Source organism: Cariama cristata, unplaced genomic scaffold, assembly GCF_000690535.1.
Source record: "Cariama cristata isolate BGI_N322 unplaced genomic scaffold, ASM69053v1 scaffold15194, whole genome shotgun sequence".
NCBI lineage: Eukaryota > Metazoa > Chordata > Aves > Cariamiformes > Cariamidae > Cariama > Cariama cristata.
In genome coordinates, this window is record NW_009614790.1 from 516 (window position 1) to 27,982 (window position 27,467).

General features: G+C 35.7%; 1 protein-coding gene across 1 annotated transcript in view; it reads right to left on the reverse strand.

Moving 5' to 3' along the window:
- Positions 1–324: 324 nt before the first annotated feature.
- WWP1 (WW domain containing E3 ubiquitin protein ligase 1) overlaps positions 325–27,467 on the reverse strand; it is a 30,110-nt gene continuing 2,967 nt past the window's right edge. Inside the window, exons 2-18 of the mRNA XM_009699559.1 lie at positions 26,439–26,577; positions 24,050–24,174; positions 21,119–21,256; positions 20,955–21,021; positions 18,645–18,826; positions 15,179–15,527; positions 12,976–13,071; positions 12,158–12,332; positions 8,716–8,770; positions 8,541–8,625; positions 8,314–8,442; positions 7,302–7,374; positions 7,140–7,211; positions 6,001–6,089; positions 3,508–3,667; positions 577–710; positions 325–481 (exon numbers count right to left, since the gene is read on the reverse strand). Of these exons, the coding sequence (XP_009697861.1) occupies positions 337–481; positions 577–710; positions 3,508–3,667; positions 6,001–6,089; positions 7,140–7,211; positions 7,302–7,374; positions 8,314–8,442; positions 8,541–8,625; positions 8,716–8,770; positions 12,158–12,332; positions 12,976–13,071; positions 15,179–15,527; positions 18,645–18,826; positions 20,955–21,021; positions 21,119–21,256; positions 24,050–24,174; positions 26,439–26,577 (2,213 nt within the window). The 3' untranslated portion in view covers positions 325–336. The remainder of the gene's footprint in view (positions 482–576; positions 711–3,507; positions 3,668–6,000; positions 6,090–7,139; positions 7,212–7,301; positions 7,375–8,313; positions 8,443–8,540; positions 8,626–8,715; positions 8,771–12,157; positions 12,333–12,975; positions 13,072–15,178; positions 15,528–18,644; positions 18,827–20,954; positions 21,022–21,118; positions 21,257–24,049; positions 24,175–26,438; positions 26,578–27,467) is intronic.

Genomic DNA, 27,467 nt, shown 5'->3' on the forward strand with positions numbered 1-27,467 from the left:
TTTCAGCAGTTTTCTCGTACATGTAATAACAAGACAGGTCATCTTCTCTCAATATGGTCTCCTTTTTTTTTCTTTTTTTCTTTTTTTTGTTTTTCTCATTGGCAGGGGGTTGGGGGAGGGGGAAGAGTGGAATAGGAGAGATCAAAATGTACCAAGAGATCACGGGTACCAAGATACCAAAATGTACTAAGATACCATTTCAATAATAGTCCCAAGAATTACACAGTAAGAGGGGGGGGAAAAAAAAAAAAGAAAAAAACGATTCATATACTGTGTCAAAAGCAACAGAGCAACAGAAGAAACATGGGATACTTTTTTTTCAGCATCTACATCTTCCTACCCAATATATTCTTCTTTGTTCTCCTCAGTTACCAAGATATTTGAACCTCCTGATTTCAGTTCATGTGAGGTTACTTTTCCTAAGAGCTCCATATCCACACAGAAGTACATTTCCAAGTTACACTCTTCGATGTTATTATCCCTGAATGAAAAGAAAACAAAAGTGCAATGAATTCTATATAGACAAAAAAAAATAATCCATAAACCATCACACATACACAAAAATAATCTACAAACCTTATCCAAATTAAGGAGTTGTAAAATTCAGTATCAATAGATTCTAGGTCCTTAATAGTAAGCTTTTTGCTCAGCATTCGTTTGTAGAAAGGCAGAGAAAAACCAGTGTCAATAAATTTCCCATGAAACAATGCCTGTTGAACATAAAAAAGTCTGTTTAGCTTTTACTGAACTACTGAATCACTGAAGTACTTCTGGACTTGAATTCTTTTTTTCCTTTTTCCTTCAAATAATAAAAAGCACCAAGTAGCAGTAGCAGCTTGGTATTTGAAAAGAACAAAATAATACATTAAATGGGAAGGAAAAAAATGATTAATTAACAAAATTTATCCAAGCATATGTTAACAATACCATTTAGAAATTCTTTGATTAAAAAAAACTTCTCATAAAAGGATGGTCTATGAAAAGAGGAAATTACTAAGTTTCTTTTTTATCATGTGGATAGGTTTACATGCCAAGTATTATTTGATCCTACCTGATCATAATATTTGATCCTACTTGAGTTCTACTGGCATTTTTTACTACATACATACATCCTGCAAAATCACCCTTTACACAATGCGACTGCTGCTTGTAAAAAAGAGTTTAAAAATGCAATCATGGACTGCTTCAAAAAGAGCTTTGCGAATCACATTTTTTTATAGGTGAGTAACAGAACTGAGAAATAAGATTCTCCCTTCTACTGCAAAAATTAAATTGAAAAAAAAGAAACATAGTCACACTTGTCTCACCATGTATGCACAAAGGGTGTAAGCTATGTTCTAGTGCTGAAGTACAGCATTACACACACAGTGTTAACCTCTATACTGACTCAGTGCATCTGAGAGTTAACAGAGCACAGCTATAACTATGAAAACTTTTTTTCCTCATCCTTATCAAATACACTTTCTTTGCTAAAATACCTCTTTAAAAAATCATCCTAAACATAGGCCACGAATGGCATTCATTGCTTGTCCTTCCTTACAGCTGAAACTCTATGAGCAGAAGAGCCAATGTAACAGCCCATTTCCTCTAGAAAAAGGCAAGGCTCCATTTTTTTCCCCACCTTCTAATTTCCACCCTAAGGCTTACTCTAGCATGTATCTTCTGCTTTAGCAAGGCTTAAAAAGTTCTCTCTGAGGCCTTTATTTATTTATTTGTGTATTTATTATTAAACTAGTCTATACTTCTCATGGGACAGTGAGCTGATAGAAACAGAAAAATTAAATGTCAAGTGCAGCATGTAGCCATACAATTTCCCACTTTTTTAAAAAGTACACTCTTAAATCATCTCATTTAATGTCTATGATAATCTTCCAGCAAAATATGAAAGTTGCCTCAGCCAACATCATTTAACAGCTTTTTGTTACAAAAGAAGATGCGTATTCTTTGTTTACCTCTGTTTCAGTCAAAAATGTCTGTGATTATTTCAGTACTTAAACCCAAAAGAAGTCACAACTATTTCAGAACTGTGAGAACGACAGAAAGTACAGTTGCACTTAAAAAGCCTATCTAGACTCCTTAACATGATTCCCACTTACGTTATTACCTGAGCTATTTTAAACCACTAGAAGGTATCCCAGGAAGTACTGCAGGAAGTACCATCTGTTATAAACCATGAAAATACTCAAACCTTGAACCTGACCACATTAGGCACCATTACATAGATCTCCTCTCTCTCCCCCCTCCTTGGAGAATTGAAAATAAAAATACAAAAATACTTCAGGAAATAAAATTTTGTCTTTTAATTACATTACATGCTTTAATTAAGTTCTCTTCTATGAACTGTACTTTTATGAAGTCGTTTTCCTGAAGTTAACGTTTCAATTTTGCATTTATCTTACGTGCAAGATCAAAAATCATTGACTAAAAGAAACAGAATTTGGCTCTAGCACCTAAGTGGCTTTATCACGTCTTCCTGCTAAATGGCGTTATAGTTTGCTGAGGATTCTAAAAGAAAGAAAAATGCTGGCAGTCTATTGAAAGTATTAACCCAATGAAATAAATTTTCATGACAACAGAGAAATGGGAAACTTGGCCATAAAATCCTCAAAATCAGAGATGTTGTCATCAAAACTGAACAAATTTGTTTCTCAAGAAGCATCTATAAGAAAAGCAAAACTAAGAAAACCCCCAAACCTAATTTAAAGTCTGAAAGTATTTTTCTGTTTATATTACACTTTGCTTGTATTTACTCTAATTTCATACAAAAAGCCTGAACAACAGGAGCAGACGACAGTCTCTTCAATCTTATCTACTCTTCTTGGTTTCACAGTTCACCATGTTCAGGGATGTTGCTGAGGACTACCTGTAGACATCATGATGATTATGTGGAAAGATGACTGTATCACTACATGGAAGGAAAGAAATGGGACAGAGCAGGAGTCCACTATAGAAAACTGACTCAGTGATACAAGAAGAAGAAATGATACAACATGCCTCATCAGCTTTTAGTTCAAGAGAAACCTGATGTCAGAGAACCACCTCCCTGCCAGCTTCTGCCCTCTTCAGTATCTGACCTTTGTATCCAAGTACATACGTTTAAATTAAGGCTCAGTGTACTCTGCAAAACATTTCAAACTCATTTTTTCAAATACAGTAAGGTATAACAAGTCTAACGGAAGAGACTTTTTCAGAAAATACTAGTCACATTTTTCAGAGCATCAGTATTCAGACACTCAATCAAACACTGGGTTGCATGAAGTACACACATCCAATTGATAAAAATAAAATATTATATTGAAAGTCATATTAACTTTCATCACTATCCCAGGAAACTTGAGTGTGTAAGAGACTTAATTCTCAGGGAATATTTTGGCTCAATAACCTTACATGCCTTAATCTTCCATTTCTAAGAGAGTAATACAAGCTTTAATAATTGTAAAAATAAATACTGTTCAGGAATAAATGTATAACTACAGCAAATAATAAAACCTTAAAAATCTAACCTACCATGGCAATAAAGCGCCCAATGAAACAGAAATATGAAAGATGGTCAGGATTGATTGTTGATGCTGGATTTATCTGCAGGCAATAGTTGCTCTTGCCAGCATATTCAAATAGGCAGTACATAGGGTTCAGTACTTCATGGGAAAGCAAGAAAAACCATTCTCTAAGGAAAAAAAACATGTATACACATAAAAACCATCAAACACAGATGTTTATCACCATTCCCCTTAGGTAACTAGCAAAATGGTCAAAATATATTCAAACTTAGAAAAATAACATAAACAGTGTTGTATTAGAATCACAGAATAATATAAGGAATTATATACTTCTTAAATATAAAAAATATCATTATTAAAAACAATAATGTTAGAAAGTCACGGTTTCCAAAGTTTAGAAATGATTGTTAGGATTGTCACCTTGAACACACCCTCATAGCACAGGTTTTAGCTGCATATTAGTAACATTATTGCCTCCAGAGTCCTTGCCTCAACCAGTACACAGTATTTATCCTCCTCATGCCTGCTTTACTGCATACAACTCAGATCTTTATTCAAAAAATTACAGATCATTCCATGGGCAGTGCTTATTATAAACAAACTAGGTAAAACAAAACAAAACAAAAAAGCCCAAACCACAGCACACCTTATTTGCTTTCCCAATCTGACAGCAGAACACGTACTGAGTTACTGTGGTTTAACAAATTACCATGCATCAGGACATGACAATGTGAAAGTATTTTTTTTGTTGAGGTTTAACTAATACATGTTATTAAGCACTTTCATAGTTTCCGACTCAGCTGACCTGAAATAATAATAGAATCTGGTATTTCAGTATTAGGATAGCTGACTTTTAGAACAGTTGTTGCTTTATAGTATTGGCATATAATCAGAGACCTCAGAAGCAGTCATATATACTCAAGGAGTTTTTGTATCAGACCCTAAATGCTTGGAATTAAACAACCAGGCTTAGGAAAAAGCCACAAAAAAAGCTAAAAGTCTATCTTATAACTACTTCAGGGACTGAATTCCGTCATGACTGCCTTTCAGCTGTCACATTTAAGAGGCACCTTTCTATCCCTACATTTACCTGAGATCAGGGAATCGAAATGAGATATTTGCTGGTATGTTTCTCCTAACAGTTCTATGAAACTCAAGTCATGGATCATGATTCACTGCAATATGCTTTAAACCCAAAGGCCAAGTAGAAAGAGTAAACAGAGAAAGGCAATCAGGATATGATAACCCTAATGGGGTTCTGTGTGTCTTTTAATAAGCAGGAGAATGTTGTAAAGCATTCTATGCAAGTTTTAAACTGAGACAATTATATTGACTCTGCATAGAAGCATCAAATTTAATAGGCATTTAAATTAGATCAAAGCCAGATAACAAGGGAAGAATCAAAGAAATCAGTCATCAACAAGAAGTTTGCAGAAGCAATAAATTTTCCACGTCGGCAGCTAGAACTAGACACAGGACGTAGTGTCAGATTGGTCCTGCTAAACACGAGGTAAAAATCTGGAGGGAACACTGAGTTTAGCCTGCTGAGAGACAGGTGATAAATCAGGTGCATCAGCTTTCTATATTTGTATTAATAGAGTGTTACATCAGCAAGTCAGTACATGAACATTTGCTCAGTCTCACTTAAGAATTCTCAGCTCCAGGTACAATGAGATCGTTGCTGCTTCTCAGTTTCTCATACAAGATCTTGGGCAAGACTTATTCCCAAAACTATGAAATGATACTACTTATGTATTTGTTATTTATTCTGCTACTTTCTGTGACTAACACTCTTCAGTTAAATTATTCTAACAGCACTTCTTTGGAATACTTTGTTTCTCTGGAACAGATTACTCGAACTCTCCTGGTTCCCAACTGATGCCTAGGGCCATCATGACAAGGATACCAACCAAACAAAATACATGCAAAGCAAAACTCAGATTCCTCCCTGCAACCATCCCCCAAAAGCCTATCAGACATTGTAATTCAGAAGCATAACCACCTGCATATCCAAAGAAGGTCAACCTTCAGAGGCAAGCTTCCTTACTTATAAATACTACACATTTTCACTGAACTTCATTTTAAAACAGTAAGCTACATAAAAAAAGAACAAAACCAAAACAGAACACCTTTACATTAAAAAAACAACCAAACAAGAAAAATTCTATCACTTATGACTACTTCTAATTCCCTGGATCTGCAGCAGTACTGAAATTTTCATCCTAGTAGCAACATTTCAGTCAAGTAACTGGCAGCAGTAGTCAGTGGTTGTCTTCTGTATGGTCAACAGACTAAATGCACTTTGTGTATGATACTAATGCAAGGTTATAACCCAAACAACAGCCAGTGCTGCCAGTTCCACCTCCTTAAGGGGAGCTAAAAAGGTAACCAGCGTCAGACTGCAAAAGCAAGCAGTTTGTTTGCCAACAGAATGACATTAGAAATCAAGGTTAGCATGCTACTAAAAAATAAAAACTATTTTAAACAAATTTTCTTTTACCTTGCCAAGCCACCATAATCCAATCCTTCTTCTCCTCTGAATATAACATATAATCTTCTCCTCAAATCATAGGGTTTTAATGCCATAATCTATGAAATAAAACAAAACTTGTAATGAGTTATAAATTATGCATTGTCAATACAATCCCTCCTTCTTATTCAAATTTTATGTAATTGATACAGAAATGCCGTATATGTCAAATGTTTGCACAGATTTGACAAGCAATTACACCATCTCATGCAACATGCAAACAATAAACCGCACCCAAAAATACCAACTCGGACTTAAAATCCTTGAGCAGCACAGTGCTAACAAATGGGAGAGCATATCTGGAAAGTATCACTATACAGTTGCCCTGTTCTTATGTTCTTCCTAAGGCATTCATTATCATTAAAGGAAAACAGGTGAAAAGGCATTTCATCTGATATATTACAGATACTTGGTTTTAGGCAAATCACTTAAAAAAGTAATTCACTCTAATCCAAAATAAGCGTAATATACTTTCATTAATAATGTACTTTTTACTTATAGAGAATCCCTCCCAAGAGGTTTTGATGTGGTGACAGTGGTAAGAATTTTCATTGTTACAGGGACAGAAGGAAGGAACATACATTAGCTGCAGACTATAAGAGCTCAAGAACTGTAAACATCAATTACACAGATTTAATGTTTGAAAGACTGAGCAGGGCACCAGTTTTAATTGGAGAAAATAACATTTTGTAATGTATATAACCACACACAAGAATCAGAAAAGCAAATCTGATGTGGTTAAGTTAATATGGTATGCAATGTGGTCAAGCTACGAAACTCTTTCCCACAGGACGCTGTAGATGCAAAAAGTTCACAAGAGGAGTACAGACAAGCTCACAGAGGAGAAGTCCCTTGAGGATTATTAAAATACCCAGAAACCACATCAAGCTCAAGAAGCATTTCCATTGTAAACAGTTGGGAGCTGAAAAATCATTTGTTAAAAGTATTCTATACATTACTTCTGTTCTTGCAGTCTTCCCTAAGAATCCCCCTTTGGCTAATACAAGAGGAAGATTACACTGCCTGAAGGACCATTAGTCTGAATTGGCTATGGACGTTTTTGTTCTTATGCTTGGTCTTGATAAACACAACAATCTTTGCAGGCTTACTTGCTGGAAGGAATCCTCAAACAAAGTCTGCCTGGATACATTGATTTTCACATGACTTGGCAGTGCATTTGACTGTAATCATAAGGCAATAATGTTAAAAGGCAGCATATATAAATGTAAATTCAAATAGTTTCAAAAAGTAAATAATTACTTAATCAGTACCTGACACAAGTAACGGAAATGAGCAAGTTTCCACCTAAAGCTACGCTCATAAGCAATCTGTGGCCCTTTATTTCTGTAAGGAAACATATTTGAGATACCTTAACCATACAGACATCAAACAGTACTTTCAACGCTAAACAACAGCATGTAGATTTCAAAAATACACAAAAATTGTTATTATAAGATATGATCAGAAACAAAATACAGTTGATGGTTTGGTCAGCCAGTCTTCCTTTCTGCTCCCCCAACTTTCTTTCTTTAAGATGTTAGTATATTTAGCAAATTTGAGAGAAAGGTATAGATCTAGAGGATATCAAATTCCTATCAATTTTGTAAAAATTACAAGCCAGTTAAAGAAGAGACATCTAATTTATTGTCATCACTGAGAGAAAGGCTGCTAAATTAGGCTTCATAAACTCAGCTGCTTGTGAAACTATGAAGGAATTTCTAGTACAATAGTCTATAGGCTCATTGAATGAAAGGTCATCAACATGTCATCAGAAGTAAATCCACCCTACATAAAAAACATTAAGACAGTCACCATAGTTTGGCTCAATACCTCTCACTAAACTGTTTTTAAAAAGATTTGCATGTAAAATTTTGGAAAAGTATTTAGAACTACTTTGTTTACACGTTAATGTTGCTAAAGGGTGTATAACTATAAGCAATACTCATTACAATCATTTGCTGTTTCTTTAAAAATTTAACTATTAGTTACATTAGTTCAATATTGAATACAGTACTTTCCCTCTCTATTTATAAAACAATTACAATCTTGGTATTTGAAAAGTGTATAAAAACTACTGAACCTTAGAGCAGTACAGCAAAGTGTGTCATAGATAAACTGATGATTAAAGCTTAAAAATAGGCTAAATTTACAGGACAACAATTTGTTCATAATTTAGTGCTCAATTCCATCTAAAAGTATAGATTGTTTTCTAGTATGAGAAGACTTCATTATTAAACTATAACACATTAAAACATTAAAAAATATATTTAATTTCTCACTTACACAGAAGATTTCCCAGTACGAGGATCATTGAAGGTGGTGGTTCGTGTATTATGGTCAACAAAGTATCTGACACCTTCTCTCGTGTATCTGATTTCCCAGCCCTCTGGAAGAGGGTCCTCATTTTGTAAACTGCAGAAGAAATTGCAGATAGTACTTTTTCTCCCATATCTTGACATGTAAGAATTACACAAGATCTTTTTATCCACACAGTCAATATACACACCTACCCTTGAGTTCGAGGGTCTTCCCACTGTGTTGTCTTTGTGTTATGATTTACAAAATACACCCTATCATTTGAATCCACTCTCCTTTCTAGGGGAAAAAAAGAAAAAAACCCACTATACAACAATTGCATTCCAAATTTCTCTGTCACTTCTGGCAATCAACAGCTAATTAACTTACCCCAACCTGGTGGTAAAGGCCCAAGTGGATCATTTTCTGCTGACAACATTGAAGCCTATTTAAAAACAAGGGGATATCCAGTTAGGCCAAATATTTTTCATATATTTTTTTCCTTAATGAACCACTAGTTCTGAAGACTATTCATTCTGAAAAAAAACATCATGACATTTTTAGACTGTTTTTGTGAAGAAACTTAGATTATATGATAATAAGAGATGATTTGCGCCCTTGCCTTCACTGTTTCCAACCCAATGTACCCTCCCTTTCCCTTCCTACAGCAAACATGAAAGTCAGTCAGTGGTTTTGAAGATGTATAGTTCCTAGAAGTTTTGCGGAAGCACGTATAAGCAGATAAGCACAATGTTCTTGCTCAAGAACATGCTTTGCCATAATAAACATTTCTAAGCACAGTGACTACTGCCAACATAGGGTTTTTTGCTTCCTCAATACATGACGTCTTCCCTGGATGTTTGGTTATTTTCAGACTTTGTCATTCTTTGCAAATGCAGCTGCATTCATTAAAATATAAAAGATGGTTAAAATTATACCAACATATGGTAAGGTTAAAAGGAACAAAATATGTAAAAAACCCAGATTAAATCATTATGTAAAACCATGCTAAGCTCATAATATACTGTAACCTTGCAGAAGTCCACCAGTAGCTTCCAAGAATACAAAACATGGGAAAAATAAAAGGCAGAAATCCCCCAGACCATAGGATCCACACTCTGATTTATAACTAAAAGCATCCACCTCCTAAAATTTTTTGGACACTAAAATTCTCACTTTTTTTTTTTTTTTTTTTTTTGTGCAGAATAGAATTTTGATATATAGGAACTAATCTACATTTTCCAAAGAGTATCTTAAGGATCTACTAAGACTGATTTATATAGCATTTGCAATCCAAAAATCTCAAATTCACTTAAGAGTTTACAACAGTAAATTCAGGCAAAAAAAGCTACCACATTTTTCCTGTGAAACAGAAATAGAACAAGGATCAGAAGAAAATGCAATAGTTACACTCAAAATCAAGCCGCCTCTTTGTTCTGGCCACCAGCTACTAGATGTGAACAGAGAATCATCATTATCTCAGCAGCAACTGGAGTTAGCCTTTTCTGCTTTTGGAAACTATACAGTCACAATGACCCTGTAACCAAAGACTTCTCTGTGGTGAGTATAAAAAGAATAGCGCACAAAAGTAAACGCTGTCTGCCAAAGAACTGAATGGTGGCACAATTCAGAGATTTCCAGTCTTCTTAGTGGGTCCAAGGATTTGTGTGTGGCTGCTGACTAATGTATATTTCAAAGAACACATTGAAACATCAGACAGTGGCAGGGGATGAGCCAGTTTCAATACCAAAAGGAGTACAATACATTAACCCAGGAAAAATAAAAGTAACTAATATACCTCTATCCTATCTATTTTTCTTCCTTCACATAGTTTAGCTCTGACCACTTCAGGTAACTGAAACATTCTCTTACTCATTAAAAGCATTAATTCACTTTTTCCCAAAAAAACGAAATCACAAGCTCACTTATAAACTGCTATATAGGCAGAGTCCTAGTATGTCACCAGAAGTGAAAAATTAGCTGTAGTTTGACCTTAACAATTCTATACGTATACAGCACCACTGAAGTAAAATAAAAAAAATTTTAAAAGCATTCACACTTTTTTCAATATAATTTCGGTTTTTTCCACCAACAAAATGTGAGTTCTAGGTATGCAACTGATACATTACTTAGAAAACAGAATTCTAAAGAGATGCAAACAGTCGAGTTATCTTTTCTCTTCCTTCAAGTATATACTGTCTCACAAACAAATGCTAATTTAATGATTCTAAGGTAGATAGGACATTGGAAGAAATGAGTCTGTGGTTTTCAGTAAGTGTTATCATTATATGAAGGAAGGAACATAATTTAATTTAAAAAATACATTGTTCTCTGAGAGAATAAACCTAGCTCAAAACAAAACAAATCTTGGGATCCAGAAAAGTGAGAGTTTTCTTAGATGTTTAAGCAACTGATCAAAGTAGTACACAAGTACAGAAAGTTGCTCAGGGAGAGTTCCTGGCTTGGTATGTTTCGGCTGTGATTCTTTGATTTGCATTAAAAGTTACCAATATCTATAAATACCTGAAGGAGGATGCAAAATGGATGAAGCCAGGCTCTTTCCAGTGGTGCCCAGTGACAGGACCAGAGGCAACGGGCACAAGGCCAAACACAGGAGGTTCCCTCTGAACATCAGCAAACACTTTTTCACTGTGAGGATGACCGAGCACTGGCACAGCTTGCCCAGGAGGCTGTGGAGCCTCCATCCTTAGAGATATTCAGAAGCCACCTGGACATGGTCCTGGGCAACCAGCTCTGGGTGGCCCTGCTTGAGCAGGGAGGTTGGACCAGATGACCTCCAGAGGTCCCTGCCAACCTGAATCATTCTATCTTTCTCTAATTGCATAAGATAGATTGACTTTGATGCACAGCTCCAGGAGTTAAGAAAATTAGTGATGATGCATGTTTCTGCTCTTGCTAGTGATGAGATATAATGTCTAATTAGATAACAAGAGGCTGAGAACTGTTAAACGTAAGAATACTGCACCATCCTTTACTTCAGAGGAGTACCTGAATAAAGTCCAGCAAATTCAAAGCAAAGTTAGGTCTGTGGATGCACAGAGTCCTAGTCCGATGAAGCTGTTTCAGACTTGTACTTCAATGGTTTCTTCTTTAAAACATTCCAGCTTTGCTACGTATCACTTACAAAGTCTCTGGGATTGGATTTTTTTTTTTTAAGACACCAAGCACAATTCTTAAAATGGACTGTTTAGAGTGACAGTGACATGCAGGCATCATCATTTTCAACTCTGAAAAGTAACTATCCTAATTACCCAGTCACAGATGGAAAAATCTGTCTCAAGAAATATCTTCTTTGAAGCTACTCATGATGTTTTCTTCAGGTAGAAGTAACTGAGCAACTAGCCAAGAGAAATGGAAAACTATGTAGGAAATTTCAGAGCTGAACCAGGTGCATAAGCCTCAAAATGAGCTCAAAGTAAAAGAACTGTCACCTGTACTAATGAATGACTCCTAATCACTGAAACAGTTTTGAAGGCCATTTAATGTTCAAAATGCCCATAACTCAGCTCTTATGTTCCTGTTCAGTTAAGGGACTGCTTTAGTTTTAACTCTTATTACTGGCATTAAAAGTCTTAAGTATCATGCAGTACACAAGGTTCAAGTTAGAGAACAGACTCAGCAGGGAGTACTTTTTGCCTTTAAGGATGATTTTTGTTAATATTTTTCAACAGAATGAGAATCTGAATTACTGATGCCAAACATCTCGTAACACATACGGTTGAACAGTTACAAAATCACTTTAGAGAAAGTTAAAGAACAAAAAGTATATCTATACCTCTCTACTGATTTCTAAATTTTATGTAAAAGTTACCGAATAGAGGTATCGTTGGTTAAATTGTTGCATAGCTCCCTGCAGTTGATTCCGTTGAGACTGCCATTGCTCAAAGTTCCTGACTGATTCCATTGTTGGTCGCTGCCATGTCGTTGTTCTGGTGTTGTGGTCCACATAGTAAACTCTCCCTCGATCGTCAACTCTTCTTTCCCAGCTTTCAAGAAACACAACTGTTAACAGCTAAATTTTTCAGTAATATTACATAACTGATTTTCTCTTCATACTAAATTCCTAGACAGTACTTGAATGAAATACTGGAGTCACAGGCATCATTTTAATTTCTAAAGTACACAAAAGCACTCCCCATCTTTATTGGTAGAAGGACAACCACATTAGGCAAACATATACTTCAAGCAATAGCACGCTCAGGTCTCCACTGCCTCATTTTTAACTTTATAAATTCCTGACCATAAGCAATGTTGGCAGGTTTCATAGAAAACACTTTGCCTGGAAATCCGAGGTTTGGAACCAGTGCACTACACCTAGTGGTGTCACCTAAATAAGGGTGGTCAAATGTGCATTATTTAATGCTTAAGTTCTAAAGGAAGAACAAAATAATTTAGTAGCTCTATTTGAACAAGTGAACAGACTAAGCAACATATCCAGTACCAACATTCCTATAACAAAAGCTGCAATTAATGTAATTCTAAATTAACTCAAAGCTAGAATTTCTTCATATATGATGTATAATGCAGTTTCGATGAGCTGCTTATAAAAGTCAGTATTTTTCCCGCACCAAACAAACAAACAACAAAATAGTACCTTTACCATATTTAAATCAAAAAAGTCTAAATTACCCAGGAGGTAAGGGTTGTGGTCTTTCCCACGTTGTAGTTCGTGTGTTGTGATCAACATAATAGGTTCTACCATGAGGATCCTTTCTTTGCTCCCACCTTCAAGACAAAAAGACTTTCATGTAAGTCAAGGTGACAATGCTTCCTTAGGATTTCTTTCGCACTAAGCCAAAAAGTACCCTGGTATTGAATGAAAATACTATCATCCAAAACTCATTCTAAACTCACACTAGAATACATATCAGCTACTTTCTATTGAATTAATATCACCATGAAGACTTTTTTAAGGGACTTGGTATATAAAATGAGCATACATCAATATTTGCAAACATTTTCAAATTCTATTTAAGATATCTGAAAACAAAGTCAATTATCTACTCAAGGCTTACACACTAAAATAACCTCGTTTGAAAAGTGCTTAGAGATGCATTCTTTGATTTCCAAGTTCATGCCTCTCTCAAAAAAAGAAGGAGTTGAGATTTTGAAGCACAGTTCCCTATATCCAACAAACAACAGGATCTTTCAGAGTGAACCCAAAATGTGTGCTATCAGATAGCTTTTTTGTATTTCTGTTTCCTATCCTGGTAAACTCTCTATCTGATATGCCTGGGGATTATTTCTTCAGTTTTAGTTGCAAAGCAAACTACACTGAAGATGGAGAGAGGACCAAACATTATAAACAACTGAAGTTTCACGCTGTTAAGAAATGGCATAATGCAAAAAAAGTATTTATAAATGGGAGAGGAAATCAGGATAAAAGTTAGATGAAAAGCTGAAGCTCTTGCTTGCATTAGACATATGTTTTTCTTATATACATAATTCATTTGCTCCTAAAAATGTAGGCAGAACACCTTGCCTGCTACTCATACAATTTGATGTGCATTTCCTCACTATTACAGAGTATCCTACAAAACTCCTACAAAATGTTTTCTGCAGTTCAAGAGATTAAATGCTAAGATTATAATAAGATAAGAGAGGAGCAGCAACCTGTTACAGAGTTACTAGGGCTGAACATAATGGAGACTCAACTAGATTTGGAGGCTGCTGGAGGTAGACAGGAACCACAAGAAAAAACCTCACACAGAAACGTGATTAGGGAGGAATGATGAAGAAATGCATTTGGCCATGGTGTGCACTATGTCTGGAATTCATGACCCTGTCCTCAACGGGAAAGCATGTAATTAATTTTTTCTTAAAAAAAGACTGTGTGGAGGGGAGCTGACCACAGGAATTCCCACCTACAAAGAGCTTTCATTGTCAAACCATCTGAAAATTAAAAACTTTGTAACTGTTCCCCAACAATATATATAAAATATTGCTATGTGTTTAAATGCTTCTTTTCATGTTTATTCAACTGCGGAAACTCAAGTGAATTGTCATTAATGACTTACTGAACCTCCTTCAGAGGGAACAGGTACAAGACAGGATCTCTAAAAGATCAGCTACAATGACACAAGGTATATACACTTTGGGTTAAGAAACAATTTCTGTGTTCAGAAAATGCTACAATAGTCAATATTTAGAATATTACAAAAACGTCAGTATTTCCAATTAGTCACTGAAGACATCTTTTAACCCAAACATGAAAGCACCTATAAAAAAATTTTTAAGATCAATGTATATATTTCAGCGTGTACTATATTTTCATTTAATGTCTAAGCACATCTTTAATTTTGCATTTAAGGTTTAGGACTACAAAAGTAGTTTCTAACAGCCTAGTAGAATCAAAAGTTTCTAGCTATTCTGAGCACATACACACACTTCAAATCTGAATTTTTATCTATAACATTACTGATCTCATTATTACACAGCAAGCACCCACAAGTATTTCTCGACTATTTTATTAATTTTCACTTCTCTGTATTTTGGTCCCTACTACATTCTCATAGTTTAAGAACCAAAGGAGTAACAAGTTGTGACCCAAGTAAGTCTGAATATATCAAATGAAAAGTCTTCACGTCCATCATGCCGAAGAGTTTGTCTAGATCACAATATCGTCTCAGCAAATCAGTTGTCGGTTGTTACTTTCTGGGATAAGAGCTACTAGCCAGTTACAGCAGCAGTACATAACCCATTTTAGATGAGATAACCCCATCGCAGCCAACTGACCTGCATTTGGCAATCCCAGTATAGAATTGAATTTCTGTTTCTTTATATGCACGTTCAGACGAAATGTAATTATAGAGTTAAAATCAAGCCCACATACCCTGGTGGCAAAGGTTCTGTACTGGTGTTACCAGGCTGCTGTCTCACAGGTTCTGCAGGTGCACTTGAGGTGGAGGAGGATTCCCTTGGTTTTGCTGCATCTGCTGCTATACTGTTTCTAGCATTAGGTTGAGCACAGTCTGTTGCAGCTGTAGGTTCTAGTTCAGCAGACACAACAGGTAATGCAGAAGTGTGGCTTTCAGAAGAAGTAGTTGCTTCTGTTGTTGACTGAGGTTCTGCTGTAGTGTTAGTGCAATCTGAAGACACAGGAGCTTCGACTGAACCTATCGGAGCCTCAGAGACAGAAGAATTACCAGCTTCTGGTGCAGAGGTGGATGACTCACCATTAACTGAGAAATAAGAACATTTGTGTATCAGAATCTGATGAGATTTACTTTTCGAACGACCAACTTTTGGAGTAAATGACATGGAAGGAATACATTTAAGTCACACCTATATGCCATAAGCAGCATTTTTGTCTAAAATGACAAAAAGTCACAATGCACTTGCCCCAGTTGAAGCTGTAATTAAAATTTACAGTCTGCAAACCATTCTCTATATTTCCGTTAAGATAATTTCTTAGTTTCGGCATATCTTGGTCAACTGAACATTACACCTTACTCTTTAGATTAGCAAAAGGTACCCATTTGCTTCCCAGAAAACAGTAGTACTTTATTTGCTTTGAAACTTTGAACTTACATCAACTTCAAAAAAGAATCTTGATTAGTATGACATGAAAGAAAAATATTAAGAGATAAATAACTCTACAAAATTTGGAAAATTAAGAAGCATTTCTTAAAGATTTTTTTTTCCTTTTTCAGAGCTGAAGTACAGAACCCTACAATTAAGCAAAAACCACCTGTGTGTGACTTGGAAAAAAAAATCCCTCTCCAAGAGCAGGATTAAAAAGTAAAAATTATAGTGTTTGGCTAACGCAACTTACATAGTTCAATGACTGAAGAAAATTATTTAGAATCACAAAGGAAATCTATTTCTGTCTTTCAAAGAACAATATAAATGTCATCAAACTCAACCATGCATAATCTCATAAAAGGTGAGATTTAGCAGGCATGGATTTAGCAGGAAAAGGGGGCTAAAAAGGCTTTATCACTCTCAAGCCCACTTGGCCAACAATACCAATCATCTGCAGAGCTTAACAGAACAGTATCTCAGAACAAGATCTTGTCTTAGACAAGCGAAATGAGGTATGGCAGTCAGTAGGACCCCCATTAAAAGTCAAGGCCCTGTTAAAAACAGGGCAACATCATTCACAGCTTTCATTTTCTGCACCACTAATCAATACCAGGCAGTGACAATTCTATTTAAACTCATCAGTTTGTACCTCTTCTAGAGCTGGAACTGTTTTTCTACAAGACTAAACATAATATGCAATGTAGGTTTAAAGTAATTTTCTAACAGCACACTTTCAGCTTACAATTCTAAGGACTGAGGCCAATACAATTGCTCTATACTCATAACCTTACTGATAGAGATTTGCAAAATTTAACCCTAGACTAGTGTCTATAAAATGCTGTTCCATCATCTTAAAGAGTTCACTTACTTTAACTCTGTATAACACACAAATAAAAAAATAGCTAGATTCTACTTATTATTTGACATTTATATGTAATGTCTGCAATTTCTTGCTTTCCCAGATGGTCAGAAAAGCAGGTCAAAGAATTACAAACAGTAAAACTGTCATCAGCAATGTATTTAAATTAGCAAGTCAGTTTCTTTAAGGAATTATCACTGGGCCATAAATATTTTCTTGATATGTGTAATGATAGGCACGATTTTACAGGTAGCAGCAGATTTGTAAGATCTGTAAAGGCATTGCTTTTTGAACACAACTATCCCAGGGTAATACTTCATTACTTCCAGCTCACATAAACCAGGTTAACTCCAGTAAGGCATGTCAAGACTTTGTATTATTTCAAGCAAATGTAAAGCATGACATTGAAAAAAAAAATCGTAACTACAGACAATCTGATGAAGTTTCTTCAAACTTCTACTTTAACTAGCAACAATTTTACTTAACCAGGAAAAAAGCCAACTGAAATTTCAGGTTTCATTAAAAAGATCCCATTCAATTCATCCACGTGAAAGAGTGAATGGGATTACATAACAAAGTTAGAAGCAAAATAACTGATAAATCATCAGCTCTTTTAGTAAGCTGATGTCCAAAATAGATCTATAGAACATTACATCAGCTAATTACCTCACCAATTAGATCTAAGACAGCAATTCTGGCAACATTTGATGAAATTACAATCCTGCTAAGCACAACAGTGGGGGAGAAAAAAAAGTCTGTCATCAGCAAATGCTGGAGACTTGTTTTACACCTTGCCTTAAAAAAGTCTCCGCCAGCTGGTATACTAGTTGAAAACTGTTGTATCAGTGCCACAGTGCAAGCTCAGTGATAACTTCATCAATATTACTATTTGAACAAATCAATTATTTTTGCAATTACCCTATCCTAATACAGATTTCAAATGGATCTCCCAGCTATTGAAGAAAAAGGGAGCAATGCCTACATAATATACATGCCCTCTGGCCTTCAACTGAAATGAGAGAGGAATCAAATTCCAGTTCTCCAAATAGAGAAAAGATTCAGAGAAGGCCTAATTTCATTATTACCTTCTAAAGCTCGTAATTGTTTCTGATATCTTCCCACCATACCCTCATTTCCCACTCTATCACAGAAAGTTTGGCAGTCTCTGTTCTACTGTTTATTAACAGCTTGCCTATTTCTATTTAAGGTTATCTTGTTCCTCTGCTATCACTGTAATCTCTCTCAAACAGCTGAGAAAAGGCAGAAAGTGCTTAGAAAGCACAGTCATTATTAGATGTAAAGTTTTGCCAGAGGAACCAAAATTAAAGACGACTTTCTTTTCACTTGTTTTACTGTACTGAACGTTACTTGTAGTCATAATCAAAGTTTTTGTGTTTAAGAGGAAAATGAAATTTAGTATTTGCCAATATCTGTTTTGAAACAGCATACCTTTTGAAAAAATGGACGGCAAGGAGAATCCGCAACACATCTCAACTCAGAGCACAGCAGTTCCCTGACAGCACTAAAAATTTGATTTATCTAATAGCAGAGGAAACTTAACCATAGTCACTCAAATTCATTGTGAAAGAAATCTGATGTTTCCTCCAGACAATCAGTAATATGGTTTAGTCATCTGGGACAGAGAAATGGAAGTTTTGGATGCTTTACATCTTTCTTCATCAGAGAAGAGAACTGACAGGAAAGTATGAAAGTTAGTACATTTAAGAATGGATCTACTCCAGAAAAATTCACAGAAGTGGACATGCAAGATTATAAATTCAAGCCCAGAAACATCCTTTCAAAATTTCTGAAATCTAACAAAAAAATGTATAGAAGAGGTGGCTCAACTTCAGATACATTTCAATCAGATAAAACAGCCTCACGGAACATGTTCTCATAACTCTCCCATTCTTACCAGTGCTGTTGACAGGCTGAGCTGCAAGTGGTTTTGGTACTGGTGTATTTTTGGGTCTGGCTGCAACATGAGTAGGAGATGGTGTGCTGTCTCCATTAACAGCTTCTATACAGAACGTATTCTGTACTACAGAGTTGGAGGGTACTTGATTGTCTATCCCATTAGAAATGTCACAAGCAGATCTTTGTAAAAATAAAAGATCATTTTAGGTTACTACAAACAACATGTTTAACAGTTATGCAACTAAACCAAATCCTGCACTAAATCACACTAAAGAAGCAAACAAAGAAATGGAAGTAAATTCACAACAGTTTATAACACAATGTTTGCAGCCTAGATAACAGTCAAGTGCAAGACCAAAACAATTAAGGAACAAAAGGTAAATTTTGGTTTTGAAGATTTCAGATACTTGAAACAGGTAAGATTTTCCACTTCACCTTTTACTTGTAATAACATATTAGAATTGAGTTGGGCAGACTGATGCGCCTGCCCACATCTTCCAAAACTGCCTTAGGGACCATGCCAAAGTGCAGCTATAAGCAGGAAAACTTTTTCTTTCATTAAGCAAGTGGAACAATTGGGTTTGTTTGTCATATCTCCAAAAATCATTTTAGTCATAAGAAAGTAACAAAACTCTCCCTCAGTAAAAGGAAAATAAGATGAGCTTCTCTATGCCTAGGCATGATGGGACATTGTGAGGACAGATACACATAGGCAGCCCTGTGTTTATAAGGCCACATGGAAATAAATGTAGTGTAAGGGCTTGTGAATGGAAAGTCTTGTTCAATTACACTGTTTTTAATTAAGTCTATCCCAAAATGCTTAAAGCCACCCACCAGGGACATATATTGTGAAAATTACATTCAATGCCAACTCCCCATCTTCTCAAGGAGTAGAGGCTAAAAATTAAAGAGAAGTTAAACAGATGACAAAAAACGTGAGCATTGTTAGAAGTCCCACTTTGCAGAGTAAGAAAGGAAGCAGCAGCATTTCCATGCTATTTTACCCAACTCCAAAGGGGTAGTATAAACAGAGAATTAAAGTATTATCCTTTTTCAACTCTAGACTACAAACCCAATTTGCTTCCTGAAGACATGCACAGAAGCTACCTTAAAACTTTTCCTCGTCTCTTAATTTTAAAACTGTACATCAAAACCACTGGATAGTTGTATGGAAAACTGCTGTAATCAAAATAACAACAAGAGCAGGATCCCAGTAAAAGCCACACCTCCAGCAACAGCAGTTGAATGGAAACAAAGGATTATTACTACTGTTTCAAAATGGTATGCAGATGTGTTTCAAATCGCTTTTAACAGTCCCAAACCTTTCCAATGAAAATTAAGGAGAAGCAACTTTTTATCCTCACTCCCTCATATTGGGCACCCATGGGGGAACAGAGACAAACCTCCACATACTCAAAAAAATAAAGCCAAGCATACAAGGACAAATGTGTCCCTGTCACTCAAATGCATAGCAACTGTATGCTTTTTCACTCTATTGTGTGTCAAGAACCTAAATGGAAAGGGGCTCACTGCAAGGTAAATGAGCAGGCCAGTAACATTAAATTGATCTGAATGTTGACCTGTTTGACTCACTAGTGGTGAGGGAGTAAACAATCTACTCCTACTTCTCCCCGGGCAGTCTTTGAGCTGGTATAAAGATAGAGAAGCCACGAATGAAGTTCTAAATTGATCCCAAAGCCTTTTCCTTGCCACTTCAGGTTGAAGCAGGCAAACTCTTTGCTTCAGTGTTCTGAGTACTGCTTCCTAAACTCAAGTCTCTTAAACAAATCTCTGATCATGACCTCAAAAAGGAACTGGGTGAGGGGGAAGTAATTTAGGCTTTTTTTTCCTCTTCCTTCTGTTCAGATGGTACTTTGCAACAAGTTGGTAGACATGAACAGAAATGGTTCTTAAACAGTAGAAGAAAACAAATGGAGTAAGTACACAAAACCACACTGAACCACTGCTCCCCTAATCTCTGCTGCAGTATTTCGTAGACTTCCAGTCAGTTGAATTTCTATGTTCAGAGGGCTACACATCCAAGAAGCAATGACAAAGTACTGGAGAGCAGACTCTACCAGCAGAGGAAGAAGAGAGTTGTAAATTTAAATCTTCTCAAGCTAAATTATGTAATTATCATACAAGTAATATTTCTAGAACCTGTGGTAACATAATATAGGGCTTGACAGTTAAAATCTATCGCCTTGAAAAATATTTAAGAAAAAAAACCACAAACAACCCAAACATTTCAACTGATAAATTTGCTAATATACTTCATAGGGTGTAAAACACAAAAATAAATTCCAACCTGGATGTACTTCTTGCTGAAGCATCTCTGCTTTCATGCACAGCCTCGCCATTTTGCTGAACTTCTACTGAACAGTAAGAAACAAATTCAACAGAAATATTCTATTATATCTGTTTGAAATCTTAATCAAAATATTACCATCTGATTTAATTATTTTAACTTACTGGTTGCTGATGAACTGAGATTTGTAAGACATTCTTGTTCAACAACCAAACCATCTAGCACAACTGTCAGTTCACCTGTTTGCACCATGCCACTCTTGTTTTCCAAAGAGAGTTTCAACTGTTCTTTCACCTTCTCCACTAAAAATGGAGTTGGGGTGGGCAGGAGGAGAGGAGAGAAGGGATAAAGGAAAGATTAAGTTCTAAACAACATTAAAAGAGACTTTCAACACAAAAATGTGATACATGTATTTAGTTGTACAAAACTGAACATGAGAGATATTCAGATGACTCAAATCAACACAGAAATCACTAAGGAGTTGCATAAATTTACATCTGCTGTGAGTAAAAGCACAGTTTATTGTAAAAATAAATAGGCCATTTATATAGTATATTCTATAGGTATGCTATAGGATCCACACGGTTTCAGTACTTGGTTGTTAATGATTTCCCAGGTTTGCTGTTTCCACTAAGTCTTTTTGAAATTATGCACTACTCACATAAGACAGCTGAAAGGCAAACAACTTCTGAACTACACATCCAAATATTGCACATGACGGGGAATCTCATTCTACAATCAGAGCTTCTGTTAATTCCTCATATCATCTTCCAAAACTAATTCTAAGAGACCACTGAAAAGAACATCACTTTGAGGAAGCAGTAAATGCAAAGATTGCATAGAGTCCTTCCTCATTTTTTAAAATTATTTTTACTAAATCCTGACTAGCTTTTTCACAGATCTAAACTCCAAGGATTAAAATAGCAACAGAGAGGATACCTCAAGTAACCAAAACATTAAATCAGAAACTATTTTCACAAAAAGAAACTTTGAGATAATTGAGATATACAAAAAAATGTGTACACAGTACAGTAAAAGAATTCAATATGACTGATAAGCAATGCACACATCTGTAGAGATACATCCACAATCCAGAGGTAAAACATGCTGTGGATGCTGCATAATTCTCTCTAAATTAACTATGACTACTACAGCAGTTAAAGCTACATGTCATAAATCCAAAACTAGTCAGCTATGAGTTCACATTAGTCAGGTTAAAATTGTTAAGGCCTTTTAGCATTTGTGGTCTCAGATTAAAAGATTAATTTTTCAAGGTATACCACCTTATTTCCCTCCATATGATAGTATTCCAGGCTAAAGTTAAAGCTCACTGCACACGTCTATGCATTAAAATACCATTTCCTTATTTTTTCATTCTTACTATATGTCATAAATGAACAATAAACATGAAAACAGGGAAGGCTACCACAAGCTATTGCCAGATATCCACAAGTTGTTACTTTAAAGAGCAGGTTCGACAGTGTAGTTGGGCAGCAGTTACTAGCAGACACCCACCGCTATATTACAATGGATTTCAAAGTACTTTAAGTTGCTGGAGCAAGCACAAAGCTCCCAAATCTACAGAATTAGTGATTTAGCAATCTGCATTTTGGAAAATGGTACTACGTGCAAGAGACAGAAGAAACTAGCCTACTACTGAGTTGTTAAATTAACATATTTGTAAATTATCATTTCTGCAAAGGGTGATTGGTTTAGCTTCTGCTATTTTAAGAGGTTATGTCCCCAAACCAGATCAACAGTTGGTTGTAGTCCAGCTGAGCTGGCAAGAAAGCTGGGAGGGGTGTGGACAGCAATTCAATACTGGTGGCATTTAGCAGGAGAAAGTAATAAGCACTAATTCTAAAGTTTCTGCATTTAGAGGACTTCCTCTTTACATTTTCTTTAGTAAAGAGTCTTTCAAGTGCTGCATATTGGATTAGGTATCAATAACTGACCAACTGAAGGATACCAATCAGATTATTCTACCACTGAATTACTGGATAATCCCATGTGTGTCAAACTGCTGACTTGCACAAATCAGAAACATTGCACATAAATTACTTTTGGTGCAATGTACATCTCACTCAGTCAACCATTCCCTGAAAGAATTTGCCAAGTTGTTGGATCTTACATCCTCTCATCTACAGTAATAAAATATTAACTATTTTGTTAGGGGTTTTTTTTTTTTGCTATCATTACTACAACCTAATTTCTTCTGATACAGCTTTTTTAATTTAAAAAAGAAGCAATTTTTCTGCTTTACTATGGAATCTTGGGCAGAATCTTTATAATATTGCTGAAGAATTCCCACTTGATTTTGGACTCTGATTCAATTTTCTATAAGAATAAGAAAAATGAAGCTTTTTGTCGGCTCTCTTTTCCCCTTGCCTCCCTAAAACAGAGTTCTCAGGTTTGTATATCTAACTTGTCATAAAGCTTAGAGATTATTTTAGCTGGAATTCTACTGCCACTCTGGAGTGGAATTTAAAGTGTGGATTTACCATCTTCTTGTACTAGCGAAAAAAATTTTAAAAAGCAAATTCGATAAAGAAGACCTGTTTTAACTGTATTAAAGACAATTAAAATTAGAAGTTACACAGAACACAACAATCTCTAATGTACTGAAAGGAAGTTCTCAATTGTTTCATTAATCAGTGGTTCCTCCTGCTCTCTGGGCAGCTAAATTATGAAGGAAATATATTCAGCCTTTCTATTAGTGATTCCAGAGAAGGAAAACATGAAAAATTACATAGATGGCTTTTCTGAAAGTTTAGACTTTTTTTTTTTACCAAGTCTAAACCAGATCTTCTAGCAAATTTGTTATTAGTTTGCCACAAAACATTGTATTTTATCACTTTCACTTTTATTTCATTTGTAGTAACTCATACTCTAATGTTTGTTTCAAAATTATTATATCCCATTGTTACATTTAAATTGTTCTCAATAGCACAGACATCTCTAGAAGAGACAAATAAAGACATCAACTGAAACTCAGTTGTAATTACGTATATAGTTAGTAGTCTGGTTGCCAGTTTGATATATAGATTAGTAATAATAATTCCACTTTACTCAAAATATTCTTCATGATAACTTACATTTTCTATTGTGTATTTCCAAAGCTTGTCTCAAGTCTACAGTGGCTCTTCCTAATAAAGCATCTGCTTTTAAAGTGTGATGGCTCCACACTCTAAATTCCAGCGTAGTCTGTGGAGTCACATTCCTGCATATAAAATACATTTTTTTAAAAAATATATACAGATTTTAAAGTAGTCGTTCTTGCTATTAGGAGTATTTGAACTTAATTCATTTTCTCATATTTATTAAATTTCTTGATACTAATTAACTGAAAAAAGTTTTCGTACTGCATGGGGAAATTTTTAATTAAGAACTGCAAACACTGATATTTATACTTAAGATCAAACTTAAAGTGCTATGTTATGCTATGATAGCATAAGGAATTTGAGTAGTATCAGAATAACCTACACTAAGTTCAAATCTCAGTTAAATAAAACATATCTACCTTTATTTATGAAAGACATATTTTCCTTATTGCTCACTATTCCAGGATTCTAACTAAAAACTCACATTACTAAATGTGGAGAAAAAGCTGGTAAGTATATTTGTCTGTCACTAGAAAGAAAAACACTAAATATTTTTTAAAAAGGGAAAAGCAACCAATCAGCTACTTGCAAGCAGGAAGAACCCACTTAATGGGTGTCAGCTTGCCATGGAAATGTTGATAAAACTTTGTTTGTGAATTCACAAATATACACAAAACCATAATGCATACTCACAGAAATCAGAGGGGAAAAATCAAATGATGAAGCCAAAGTAAAAACTAGAGGGAAGCAGAAAGGTAAAGGACCCAGTTACAGTAGTAGTATGATAACCTTTGGCAGTGATCTCTCCCCTGCTCAAGAAGGAAAATGTGAAGCTATGCTAGGTCCTGGAGAGTAAGCTTTGTAGTACAGGGTCTAGTACTGCAAGAGTGCTCCTGGCAGTCAAAAATGGAGCAGAAACACTGTACTGCAAAAAGTCAAAGGCCACAACCATCAGTATTGGATACAGAAAGTTATATCAGCATTGATGAAAGCAATACTAAAACCAACACCACCCTCCCAACAACAGGGCTAGCTTTACAGTCACTTGAACATGCTGGGCAACGTGGATCACTTTTGCTGAAACCCATGAGCAAATATATTTCTGCATTTTGAACAGGCTGCCTTCTAATGGAAGTCTTACTAAAAGACCTGCTCAGAAGAGAAAAGAAAAAAAACCCACCTACACACGAAGAATATATTGCTGGTGTTCATGCAGACCCACAGAACCGAGGGGAATTTGGTAAGCCAGAGAGTTCACATATAAGAGTAAGATCCTAAGTAAGTAATACTGATGATCGAATGAGTCTGGCTGTACTGTACATGCCAAAATACCTCATTTCTATCACCTCACCAAATCCTGCCAAAACAAACCTGCCTCCTAAACAGAAAATCTCGTCTCTGTGAATATACTGATAGCTCTGTACTTGTGCTAGTAATAACTCCTGGAAATCATCGTCAGATCCAAGACTATATTATTGTCTTTTGCAATATTGCAAAGGGCTGACAAGCTCCACTAAACCTGAAACATTGAGAAATGTGGCACACGAACACCCTACTTGCTTCAGCCCAGGTCTGTAGTTAATAAGTGTTCCCAAGCAAACAATTCCCAAAGTTAGGCATGTTGTAACACTCCCCACTCTCCAGCACTGTTACTTACAGGAACCTGGTATGGTTCCGCCTCCTAACAAGGCAGGCTATTGCACAAAGACAGGTCAGAGGCTCTAAAATGTACCGGCCCATGCTCAATGCCACTTCACAGTAGCTACGCTGTTTCCAGACCCCAATCTGAAGCAGTACAATCTTGCTTTTCTAATAATGCATTCTAGCCAATCGCACAGTGCAAGATTGCCAGTTCTTCATAGAGTCATATTCAGGTATATCTACACCTGTAGCACAGTTAAACCAAATTAAACAAGAAGAAGATTTAAAAGGTTAAATATTAGGATAAGTTGCAAGGTCACTTTGCAGTAAATTGTTTTCCTGTTTGTATCCCTTCATTAGGAAATTTAAAGAAGTGACCTGCCTCATAACTACAACTTATCCAGCTGAGATTTTTTTCCTTTTAAAGTAGAGAATGACGCAGTTACAATTAGTAACATCTTCTAGACAGGAATCTTAAACTTGAATGGTCCACACTGTGAACAAATATCACAAGTATACCGTGTATAGCAACTGTATGCAAGGAATACTTTTTGTTCAAAAAAATATTCTCAAAAGACTGTAGGAATCGAGAAAAAAAAATTCATTTGAGATAAATACCATCTTAGGACTGCATTTAGTCATCAACAGCCAGAGAAAACTATGTAGGCAGCCAAGCTTAGTAAATATTTGTCTGCAATGTCTGCCTAATAAATAGTATTAAACAACCAAAAAATCTACTTACACTGTCAGCTGCTCATCCCATTTTGGATTTGAAGAACTACTTGATTTTGCTGTTTTCTTAATTTCTCCATCTGCAGTTAATTCCGTGTAGAAAGTTGTTCCAAACCAATTTTTTTTCCGTTTCAGTTTGGCACTAGAAACTAATAAAATACATTGCTTTATCTGTAACAGCATACCGTTGCTGAAAATTAGAAAATGTACTGCCTACACATCATATGAAACACAGCATGGTCACGTTATTCCTCAGCTTTTCTACTTCTGCTGAATATAAAGAGGTCAATGCCAAAATGGTAGCTTTTATTTTCAAAAGCTACTTTATCGGATAGTTGAAACCAAATGTGACATATCCTCTTCACCACATTCTGGCAGGACAGGTTGGAAGGACAGCACAACAATTATTTTAGGGATAAACACTGAAAATCATGTGGATTCTTTTGTTTATTTTCTCATTGTTCTTCCTACTCTTTCCTTAACTGAAAAGTATCGACGTATGATACATCTGAGAAATTATAAGGAAGACTTTTTTTTTTTAATTATATGTAGTTATGAAAGTACATGCAGTTCAGGCCTATTTCAGAACGTCACCATATAGCAAAACCTGTATAGAGAGCTTCATTTCCTTGCCTATATTACCTGTGTGGTTAACCTGTGGTTTAACACATCAGTTTGTTAAAAGTAAGAAATCAACTCTCATATTTCCCCTATTTAAACAACTTTGCAGGTGAACTTAAAGTGTCAGCTAATTATTCAACAACTAAGAAATAGCAAATGACCAAAGAAGCTATTTTTTCTCTCTGAATCACTGGTGGGGTCCTCAGTGTTCCTGACCATAAATCTGTTCTCCTGCCTCCTTGCTCAGCTGAGGAAGTCACTATATAAACCAACAGCAGCCTAACTGCCAACACTTGAAATTCTATTTCAGGCAGATGTTGCCTTCAGAAGACCACATCGATAGATTCACAGCTGTACCTATCTGCTGGCTATGCCTTCTCTCTCATTCCTCCCATACTTCAGTGCGATTCTCTTTCCC